The sequence below is a fragment of the Pelodiscus sinensis genome, chromosome 2 (genome assembly GCF_052426305.1).
Source record: "Pelodiscus sinensis isolate ZL-2025 chromosome 2, ASM5242630v1, whole genome shotgun sequence".
Taxonomy (NCBI): Eukaryota; Metazoa; Chordata; order Testudines; family Trionychidae; genus Pelodiscus; species Pelodiscus sinensis.
Window position 1 is genome coordinate 215727922 of NC_143053.1, and position 12384 is coordinate 215740305.

General features: G+C 38.5%; 1 protein-coding gene across 5 annotated transcripts in view; it reads right to left on the bottom strand.

Moving 5' to 3' along the window:
* Positions 1-12384, bottom strand: part of VPS50 (VPS50 subunit of EARP/GARPII complex) — a 177208-nt gene that overhangs the window by 107790 nt on the left and 57034 nt on the right. For all 5 annotated transcript variants that reach the window (XM_075922362.2, XM_006114479.5, XM_006114480.5 and 2 more), the window contains 2 exons: positions 10265-10363; positions 7582-7722 (listed from right to left, as the gene is read on the bottom strand). In XM_075922362.2, coding sequence (XP_075778477.1) covers positions 7582-7722; positions 10265-10363 — 240 coding nt within the window. The remainder of the gene's footprint in view (positions 1-7581; positions 7723-10264; positions 10364-12384) is intronic.

A 12384-nucleotide genomic window follows, 5' to 3' on the forward strand; every position in this document is an offset into this window, starting at 1 on the left:
CCTTTTTTCAGCTTTATCAGAAAGAATTATAATCTGAAATGGAAGCATGCTTTTATTTTCTACTCAGTCATGTTCACTTATCTCTTTCACTTAAGTAATATTCCTGGTTGCAATGCACTCAGTGCTCAAGCCATTTATATTCACTTATACTCTGCCAATGATTAAATACTCATGAGAATCATTCTTTAGAGTTAATATATGTCCCTGGTGAAAGTATCCTGAGACCTCACATTAATCATTAAAGTCTTTTCAGCTTTTTTATTAATCATTATAATTCTGGACAGATGTCATATCAAGTCAACAGAATTACAAAAGGTATATAAATCGGGCACCTATTAGGGATGTTAGATGTAATTTATTTTAGTAATCATGTAGCCGCAACAATTTTTAGTGATTACACGGTTACTAAAATGCTCCCTCTGGGGGTGGAACCAGCAGCCAGTGATCTTGCAGCTCCCATCCCCGCTCCATGCTGCTGGAGCAGCGCTGGGTGGCAGGTGGGGCCGGTCTGCGGCAGGAGCCGAGTTTAAGATGGCTCTCACACAGCTGCATCTGTGGGAGGTAGCAGGGGAGAGCAGACTGTTCTGCGGGGACCAGCACATGTGAAGAGCCAGCTCCTGGCTCTCCCCCCTTAGCTGCCTCTGATAGTCTGGTATTATTCAATATTTTCATTAATGGCTAGATATCAGAGCTGGGATAATGATTATGAAATCTGCAGATGACTAGAATCCTGTATGGTTTCAAAATTTGTATCCACATCCACATCTGTATCCGCAAAAATGAGATGCAGATATCTGCACTGAAATGCACAGATACCTGCAGATATAAAGTAACCGTTCATAAACTTGCAGGGTTCTAAATATTAAATTTGTATCTGTATCTGCAAAAAAGAACCATGGATATTTATGTCCAGAGGCAGATTCCTGTGGATATAAAGCAGATATCCATGGATTTGTAAGGTTCTACATATGACACCAATTGGGAGACGTTACGGACACTTTGGAGTACAAGATAAGAATTTTAAATGACCTTAACAAATTGGAGCTTTGGTCTGAATTCAACCAGATGAAATTTAATGAAGACAAGTCCAACATAGTACACTTAAGAAGAAAAAGAAATAAAATGAACAGCTACAAAATGAGGAAAAACTGGCTAGTGATAATACTGCTGATAAGGATCTGGAGATTATGGTGGACCACAAAGTTATTATGAGTTAACGATGTGAGTCATTTTTTTAAAAAAGGCTAATAATGTGGAGTGTACTAACAATGTCTTATATAAGACAAGAAGTACATGTCTCACTATACTTGGCAGCGTGAGGTCCCAACAGGAAAACTGTGTTCACTTCTGACCATCACACTTCAGGACTCTCCAAATTGTCCACATCTTGAGGAAAACAACTAAAACGATAAAAGGTTTAGAAAATCTGACCCATTAACAGGTTAAAAAATTGGGCACACTCAGTCTTGAAAAAAAGATGACCGGGAGGTGGGGGGGGGGGGGGAGATGGGATTGAAGTCTTCAGATATGTCTCTTATAAAAAGGACTGCAATAAATTATCTAGATGCACTGAAAGTAGGATAAAAAATAGCTTATACTGCAGCAAGGAATATTTAGGTTAGAGATTATGAAAAAACTAACTAGAAAGGGTAGTTAAATTCTGAAACAGGCTTCCAAGGGAGGGTATGGAATCCTCTCATTCAAAATTTTTAAGAACAGGTTAAACAAACACCTGTCAGAGATGGTCTACGTATACTTGATTCTGCCTCAGTACATGGGGTTGACTAGATGACCTTTCAATGCTCCTTCCATCTCTAAAGTTCTGTCATTTTAGGGTACGTCTACACAGCAGTGTTATTTCAGAATAACTGGTGTTATTCCACAATAACATAGTGCATGTCTACACTACAAGGGTATGTCTACACTACCCCGCTAGTGAGAACTAGCGGGGTAATGTATGCATACCAAACGTGCAAATGAAGCCCGGGATTTGAATTTCCCGGGCTTCATTTGCATAAGCCGGCCGGCGCCATTTTTAAATGCCGGCTTGTTCGAACCCCGTGCCGCGCGGCTACACGCAGCACGGGCTAGATAGTTCGGAATGGCTTGCTAGTCCGAACTATCTAGCCCGTGCCGCGTGTAGCCGCGCGGCACGGGGTTCGAACAAGCCGGCATTTAAAAATGGCGCTGGCCGGCTTATGCAAATGAAGCCCGGGAAATTCAAATCCCGGGCTTCATTTGCACGTTCGGTATGCATACATTACCCCGCTAGTTCTCACTAGCGGGGTAGTGTAGACATACCCCAAGTGTTTACTTCTAAATAATGTCGCGCTGGAGGACTTCTTACTTTGACTCGTGGTAACCCTCATTTCACAAGGAGTAAAAGCAAGTCAAGGAAGGAGTGTTCTTCCTTCGACTTCCTGCTACGTAGACAGCGCCAAATGCCAAATTAAGCTATTTCGACTTCAGCTGCACAATTAACGTAGCTGAAGTTGTGTAGTTTAATTCGACTCTAGTCCTGCTCTGTAGACATACCCTTTATGATTTTGCCTACCCCTGCCATTTTTATTGGGTGTCTTCCTCTATTACCTTCTCTAAAGGTTATGTAAGCTTCTCTGATTTGTTAAAAACAGCCGTATTTCACATAAAAACTGACTGCATTTCATTTGTCAAGGAATACAGAATAATTTGGACTGATTAGTGCCAAATGAATGTAAGTAATCTTTCAAAACTATTTCTGGATTCAAAACCTATAATGTTACTTCTAACAGTATTCACGTTATTGCATTAGACAGTTTAATGTGCTCCTGACATAATGAATTTTCAAGGTGGTCATGCATTATTAGAAACATAATCCACTTTGATTGAATAAATCCATATAAATAGCACAAAGCATGTGGAGAACCATGCTGGTCCACTCACTGACTAGTAACCATAGTGCTTCTAGCTTATTTGGCAAGAACAAAATAAAAAAATGACAAACAATGAACTAAGAACAAAAACTTAAGCCTTCCAGATCTTTACATGGAGATGTTTCAACTTCCAGAGAGTGAGCAAGCTTAAAGAGAAGACAGCAGTGTTGATTAGGTCCAAAAATAAATGCATTTTCACAAGGCAGATAAGTAAAAAGAACAGCAGAATTTCTTTGAACTAGACTCAGGGAAACAAAATAAATGTGATGGGAACATCTCTCAAAGCTACACTGCTGCAGAGCTAATCAATAGAAAAGAAGGACGGGTAGCAGTTAAGACAAAACACGTCCCCAGAACAAAAACTTGTCAAGAAAGTTAACTGAATGATAGTTAAAAGGACATTGGCTTGCAATATGCTACACAGGGCAAAGAAAAAGTGAAGAGAAAATAATGCTTTTTTACATTAGTGTGCAATCAAGACCTGACTTCTGAACAAAACAGAGTCAATTACACATATAAAACAGGGGTTCTCAAATTGAGGGTCAGGAGTTGGGACACAACAGGGTGTCACAAAGTTACTACATAAGGGGTTGTGAGTGGTCAATGTCCATCCCAAAACCCACTTTGCCCCCAGCATTTATAATGGTGTAAAAATATAAATTAAAAACACTTTTCTATATAAGAAAAGTTGCGCTCAGAGTTTTGCTACATGAAAGGAGTCACGTGTCCAGGACTGAGAACCACTGATTTAAAAAAAGTAGATAATATACATTATAACAGATTCAGTGCAAAACAAACACATTAGCATTCTATATACAAGCTTCTCTGAAGGTTTAATAAATGTGGCTTTTTAATAGGGGGAAAACCCACTCCAACACAGAACATTAACTCAAGAAATTTTGAAAACAAATTTCTCAAGTATTAATCTCTTCATCTGCAGGGCTCAACAAATTATACAATCTACTCACCCGTGGCGAGTAGATTATTACCCAGAAGAGCCGGGTTCGGGTGATCTGCGCATGTGCAGATCACCGGACAGCGTGGCTGGCGAGCGGGACTCGCCGCAGTTCGGCGAGCCCTGCTCATCTGGGACTCCAGCAGTCACTATTTAAGAATGATTTTTAAAATCTGCAAGTGTCATCCCAGCATCCTAAAACTATCAATTTAGTATAAGTTTTTGTTATACAAACAAAAGTTCCTGAAGAGTTTCTGAATTTAACTGCAGAACATGCATCAGAGTCAAATGGGTTTATCAGAAAGGTTTTCAGAATAACACAACAGTAAATCTACTCAAAAATAAGATTGAACGTTTAATTTGAAAATGTTTAAATTGACTACACAGCTGGTGGCCGATTAGCTACTGTTATGTTAAAAGCTTTCTGATTTGATATTGTGGTGAATACACAGAGTCCTAGTTCTATTAAATACAGGCACATAAAGCTGATTTTTTGGCCTCAGCCTATCTACAACATGGCAAAATTGACAATTCAGGGATGTTAAAAGTTGGTTAAAAAGAACCACATCTCCTCTGAAAAACTCAGTGGCTATACGCTACGGGCTCTGCAGTACAACACTAAGCTTAGCTTTATACTGCAGACGCCACAATAAAGATTCCCCGAGTGCCGGGCCACTAGGCCCTGTTAGCCCAGCTCCCAGGGAGAAGTCTTTCCTAATGCAGAAAAGCCACCTCCCCAGGATTAGAGTGAGCAGCCCTTGCCCATCCCACTCCCGGGAGGAGGCTTCAGTGCCCTGCCATTGCAAATCCACCTCCCCAGGATCCAGCTGAGTTTAAGTGACACCATTAACTGATAAGCATCAGCTTATCGGTTAAACAGTTAGTCAATTACAAACATCCCTAATACAAGTGCTGAATGTGGTGGGTTGCTTTTTATGCAGAGGTGGGAATGCAATAGAGTTTGTATTATATTCCAACCTGAAAGTTTTAGTTAGTCTTACTGCTCTGAAGGTAATGCAACAAACAATTACATTTAAACCTAACTGGGCCTAGCCAAAGAACTGCCTCCACCAATGGGCAATAGGGATGTTAAAGACTAGTCGACTATCCGATAAGCATTTGCTTATTGGATAGTCTTTTGACTAGTCGATATCTCACCCCCCTTGCTGCTTCTATGAGATAGAGGCAGCAAAGCGGGAGAGAGAGGTACTTCAAAGTGGAAGTCCCTATGACTTCTCTACTCCAAGTCTTCTGGATTAGAGTGGAGGCAGTGAGACTTATTGGATAAGCCCTTCCTCTGCTGTGAAAGGGCTTTGAAAAGCAGTTTCCCAGGACCACATCTCTTAGGGTCTGTACACCTCTTTACTAATATATTTTTGTCCTGAAATCAACATGTTAGTGTCCTATTAAATTTTAAAAAATGAAATGCAGATGTGTCTACTTGTTGAAACTAAGCAATTCCAGAACATTTCTAAGAAATTAAAGAGCAACACAGCAATCAGCAAAAGAATTTTAATCTTTTTGCTACTACCCTTTGATTTAATAGCATGACGGAAGGAGTAAGTCTGAAGTTTGACTTAGCCATTTGGTCAAATGTGAAAATATTTGAATATTTGAGGGCTCAGTCTCTGATGCACAAATTACTTTCAGTACCTTCAATCTAGACACACAATTTCACGTTTCATGTCAAAGTCTGGCTGAACTGTAGTAAGCCTGAGCTCACCCATTTTCCACTTCTTCTTCAAATAGTAATGAAATCGCTCAGAGTTTAATGGCACGATCACAAATGAAACAAGTTTAAAAGTATACTGAAAGCAGAATTTAAAACAATCAATTTTTCTAGAAAAATATTTTTGAGAAAGTTCCTATATAGATGCTATGTATACATTTTTCAAGGAAAGGATATTATATATAAAAAAAGAATTAAAGTAAAGCTACCCCAAAAGGCCACTGGACAATCAAGATGTTAAACAGGCACTCAAGGATGACAAAGCCATTAGAGAGGAAATAAATGAATTCTTTGCATTAGTCTTTACAGCTGAGGACATGAGGGAGATTCCCAAACCTGAGCAATTCTTTTTAGATGACAAATCTGAGGAGCTGTCCCAGATCAAGACATCATTAGAGATGGTTTCAGAATAAACGTATAAACTAAACAGTAATAAGTCACAAGGACCAAATGGCATCCACCCAAGAGTTCTGAAGGGACTCAAATGTGAAACTGCAGAATTACTAACGATGGTTTGTAATCTATCCTTTAAATCAGCGTCTGTTCCCAATGACTGAAGGATAGCTAATGTGATGACAATTTTTTTAAAAGGGCTCTAGAGATGATCCTGGCAATTACAGGAGAATAAGTCTAACTTCAGTATGGGACTCACTGCTTGAAACTGAAGTAAAGAACAGAACTGTAAGACACATGGATGAACATAATTTGTTGGGGAAAGAGTCAATGTTTTTTGGAAAGAGAAATCATGCCTCACCAATCTACTACAGTTCTTTGAAGTCAGTAAGTATGTGGGACAAGGGGGATGCAGTGAATATAGTATACTTAGATTTCCAGAAAGCCTTTGACAAGATCTCTCACCAAAGGCTCTTAAGGAGGGGAAGGGGCAGGTAGCACCGCTGAGACGGAGCTGGGGGCGGGCGAGGGGAGGGAAATGGCTTTTAAGCTGGCTCCCCCCAGCACTGGCTCCTGTTCCTCCCTACCTTGCCTAGGCTTATCAGGTAGTCAACTACTTGCTTACACCCTTAGGAAAAAAAAAGTGTCTGTCTCTCTCTCTCCTCCTCCTCCCTCCCCCCCCCTTCCCAGAGGATGTTGTAAAGGCCAAAACGTAAGAGTTTTAAAAAAGAACTAGATAAATTCATGGAGAACAGGTCCATCAATGACTATTATCCAGGACTGGCAGGGATGGTATCCGTAGCATCTGTTTGTCAGGACTGCGAATGGGTGAGAGGATTGTATAGCTTGATTACCTGTTCTGTTCATTCCCTGTTGAGCACATAGCATTGGTCACTGTTGGAAGATAGGATTCTAGATCATATGGACTTTTGGTCTGACCCAGTATGGTCATTGTAATATTTTTTGAAATTTTTCTAATTAGTTTTCTGTTTTGGAAACTTAATAAAATTCTACATCATATGTTTAAGACATTTTAATTTCTTCCAGTGTGAGAGATATACAGACACATAGAACCAATATACTTTTGTGGGCACAGCCCACTTCTTCAGATGACTGGTCATCTGAACTCCGGTCATCTGAAGAAGTGGGCTGTGCCCTCGAAAGCTCATGATACCATCTACATGCTTTGTTAGCCTATAAAGTGCTACCAGACCATTTATTGTTTTTTAAATTTATCCTTTTAATTTCAGTGGGTGCAACATCAAGGTCTGACAGCAGCAGCAGTAGGTCTACAATTTCTATCTTTTGTAACACTCATGTAGGTTTGAGTATATGATCACGCTTTGGAATCTCACAGTACCAAGTATCATCTTAATCTAAACCCACAAAGAATATTGATAGACTGGTCTCTCTAACTCCATGCAATTTTATTAAGTGATTGTAATACTTAACTGTAATGCTGAAATTAAAATAATTTTAATATCTATAATATACACACACAAAAACAGAATCATAAATGAGACACATTAAAGGTTACATGCAGTGATAAAAGTATGCAAGAACTATATAAGACAACTATGTTACCCACGTACAGTGCAGAGGTCTTTGTACTGTAGCTTCTGAAATTTGGTGTCCGAGTTTCCTGCACACAACTCTACGTACCCAAGAACCACTTGAAACACTGTATTGTGAATGGCTTGAGTGAAGTGCATATGTAGTTGGTCCATCGCTGTCTGAAAAAAAAAAAGAAAAGCAGAAGAGCATCAGTTTGATTGTTTGAATCTATCTGGCTTTCTACCAGAACTTTACATCCTCTTCACAGTGACTGATTTACAGGATACATTCATCCACCTTGTGTGACCAACATTTCCTTTGTTCCTAGATTTATAACCTAACATTTGGCGCTGTTAAAAACAGGTGTCATTCAAATGAGCCCACACTGCCATGTAGTCTCCATGGGTCTATATAATTTTAAATCCCTATCATTATGTGTTACTTTAGTTTGAATTTCCAATTTTTACCAGCAATTATACATTTTCTTCCAGATCATTACCAAAGATGGTAAATAGCACTGGTCTGAGTACAGATCACTGTAGGATTCCATAGGAAAAAAACCATTTGATTATTAGTCCTGATTTACAATTTTTTTTCCAAGATTTATCAGCTAACCTATTTTTAATCTACTTAGCATGAATTACACTGATTTTGCAGAATACCATTTTTTTTTCTTACCAGATCATGCAGGACTAAGCCAAATGCCTTATAGAAGGCTAAATATAGTACACTAACAGTGTTATATTTACAAATTGTGATCTCATAAAATATATCTAGTTTGACAAGACAATATCGTCCATGTGGTTGCATTGAGTGGCATTAAATATGGTAACTACTTTAATATTTACTAATTGCATCCCTATCCGATTTTCCATGATTCTGCCTTGGATATAAATCAGGCTAACTGCCCTATAGTTTCCTGTGTCTTCCCAGTCTACTTTTTTAAAATACTGGTAATATGTTATTTTTTCCATTACTCTGGAACTTTATTAATGATTTAGAGACCTCCTTAGCTATTAGTTTAATACTTTAAAGTGAAAGTTATCTGGTTCTGCAGAATTAAAAGTATTTAACTTATGAGTTGCCTTTTATCTTCCACCCCATCTACTGAAAGAAGAGAGTAAGATACAAGTATCATTCTGCTTCTTTCCAAGCAGAAAAGAAAAGCAAATAATCAATTAGATCATTTCCCACCAAACCTAGCTTGAATTCGATCATCTAAATAGAATGAAAAAATGAAGCCCCTCTGGTACTAAAGTATACAAAATAAATAGCAATTAAAATAGGAAGACTTCACTTTGTGTCCTATGTATACTGAAATGTTTTTCAGGACAAGTCTAGAACTGAAATCTTTAAAATAAAAATACAGTCAATACTGCAGTATCAGTAATGTCAGTTAAGAAACAAAGAACCTGTTTTGTAATGTATGTAGGTTCTAAAATATTATTTGTTGTTTCATTCTGCTAATCAGAAAACTCTCACAAGGTAGTCACAATCATTAAAACGTTTTAAATTATTTATGCGTGTGATTAATTTGCTTACTGACATTTCCCAACATTATACATGACACTTTGGAAGCACAGATGGATTATATTTACTTTTATGTCTAGCATTTAATAAATGAGTTAATTGTTCCAAATACATTAAAAATGTACAGAACACAACTAGCATAGAAAAGTTTAATTAATATTGTTTTCTGTCACAATGGCTTACATTTGAGTATTTTAATACTTTTGTAACATGCTTTAAGTTAATAAATAAGATTACAACCACAGTGCCAAAAACAATTGATGTACACTTAAAAATTACACTGTTGCCATGAAAAAACAACACTGAAAAGAGCTACTTTCCACAGATGAAGGAACCATTAAAAAAATTACCATTCTAGGGTCAACATGTTTCCAATTAAATCACCAAATTTATGACCAGAAGAACCTGGGTTAAGTCCTTACCTCATCATCAGCACCCTAAGTTAAGAGTATAAGCTAGCCCCTTCCTTCGGTTGCTTTATTGATAACCCACAGACACCAACACCACAGTTCAAACCTCAACTTAACCCTCCTCAAGCTTATTCATTACAGCCAGTCCCCGAGTTACGAATGCATCGACTTACGACCGTTCGTACTTATGACCAACCTCCCATTAAGCCCATTACGGCTGGTCCCTGAGTTATGAACGAGCGATCCACACTTACGAACAGCATGGCCACATTTAAAAGCATGTATTCCGACTTACGAACAAACTGAGTTACAAACAAGTGTTTGGAACGTAACCCATTTGCAAATCGGGGACTACCTGTACTAAGGTTTCTCTCCAAAATATCCTCAGCCCCAGCTCCTAGCTTCCACAAGCTCTAAAAATTCACTCCTGCCTCTAGTATTCCGATTGCCATCACTCTCCAACTACCCTTTACCTTAATGCAACATGACTTAAGAAAATGAGCACTGCATTCCTGCGTAAGGTCTTAGAACGACAAGACAATTACATAAATGGGGTTTAAACTCAGTTGCAACTTCCAGTATTGAATTAATAAAACAGTTCCATATTGACTACAAACGACATTTTGCATTAGCAAGCAACCTATTGTAACAAACAGAAGCATTACTAAAGTCTTTATAAACACATACTGTTAATAAGTACAATTCCGAGGTAGTCCTTGCCAACTTTATATCATGACAGCACTATACTTCATATTTTACCTCCCCCGCAAAAAATACTAACCTGTGTCTTTCCAAGAAGTCTGTAAGCTTGCTGAACTTTGGTATAATGATTGATATCAAAATTCTTGCATATTTTGGAGAGAGCAACATCTAATTGTTCCTAGTGTAATTAAAAAAGGAAACATTAAATATTAAACAAAAGGAATCAAAAGAGTTAGTTTATTATAATATGAAGTTCCAGTCCATATTTCTTACAGGGGCTGGTAAGACGACCTATGAAGTTAGCAAAACTTCCCATTGTAAGTCCCTGTTTTTAACGCTGGTAAACTTCACTATATTAGATTCTCATTTTCTAGCCCGGGTAACTGCCTCGGGCTGAATTATTTGGCAGTATTTCAGTCAAAAATAGCTTAGGCATTTCCAAGAACCAGGCTAGTGAAAAAATGTGTTGTCTAGTTCATATTAAAAAGATTCTGGAAACTTCTTTGAACAGCTCTACTGCCCAATACTGTGGAACAAGGATTTATAATTTGGTACGGGCAGGCAGGGGTCTTCATGTCAGGCATGTGCCTTTTGCCATTCCCATGAAAATCCATGCAAATTTGGAAAAGTTATAAGCCTTAAAAATGCAATTTGCACATGCTCAATAGAAACATGATATAGCTTTCACAGTTGAAAATGCCAAAGATTCCATCCACATTGAGCATGCTCCAGGCCTGGGACCATGCAGGACTTCATCTGAAATTGCAGTGAGGAAGCAGAACATAAAGATGTTTCTCCTGTGCTCTCAGTGATCCTCATTTCTGATGCCCAGAGCACCTTCAGAAATGAAGATGCCGGATTTAAATGCAGAAGGAACAAGAACTGGACATCAGGTGCAGGAGGGAATAAATAGAGACAAAGGATCTAGGGGCATGCAACTTGGAATGGAGATTTTCAAGCTGGTGAAGAGGGAAGGAAACTGTGACAGAGTTGGGATGGAGGAATACAGAGACAAAAAGCAAAAGATAAGAGACTGGAATGAACTGGGCAAATAAGATTGGGACCATGACTGAGAGAATGGGGGACATGATTCATAGATACTGTATGTTGAATGTTAGAATGGACTAATCTGACCTCGAAGCAGACAGAACCAGAATAAACTAAATAAAACAGTTTCAGCTACTACAACTTCCTCAATTCTCCCAATCCATTTTTTTGTATTTAAACCACTTCCCTTTTTTTTTTTTTTAATATAATATTTTCCCTTCTCTGTTTCTGTGTGAAAGACCCACACAAAACAGGAGCATGAGAGAGTGTGTCAAACTGACAAAGCATATAAGGCTGTCAAATGCACAATGTAATTTAACTAAAATAAAGTTTTCCCCTTGTCCTGCAGATAGAGTCATCTTAAGTATTACTTGGGTAACAAAAAATAAATATTCAGAAAAATACAATTTTGAACTTGACATTGTTCTTTGAAGTAGCAGACTAACAAAATGCATGGGAAGAAACAGAAGCGCTCAACAGCTGAAAGGTGTCACTACTAAATTACTAAAGATTAAGCAGATGAACAAAAGTCTCAAATAATTAATATAAACACTCCATGAAGCGTTGTCTCTCCTTCTGTTTAATATTAGCCATATGTACGCCATTAGTTAATTTTAATGTTTCTTTAAAGTGGGACAGAAGGGAGATCTGGACATCTGGTCAGACCACAGGCAGAAGGTACTGTCTCCAAAACAGAGGTGAAGGGAAGAAAGATTACACTAGCACCGATACAGGTCAGAATGGAGAGAAGGAGAGAATGTTGCTGTCAGAACCGAAAACGGGAGGCACCACCGCAAAATGACTGTGCTAACTTCCCCCTCTCCTCAGGCTTGCTGTGTCTTAGCAGTTGACTAACGGAGAGAAGGAAGAGCTATTGCCTTCTCCAAAAAAACAATTTAAAAACTTCTCCATAAACCGCAGATGCCTTTTGCCCCTTCAGCTGTCTCGCCCTCACTCCCTGTAGTAATAGAAAACAAGGATACTGTGGGTGTGACCAATTGACAGTTGGGGGGGGGGGGGGAAGAGAAGGGGAAAGATGAGGAGAGAATTTGCTTTCATTGGGCTAAACTGGCATGTAGCCTTTTCAGCAAATTAATTCAAAATCTATACTGTTGAATTAACACAAGATGAAAAGTTAGTTACAAATAAGAC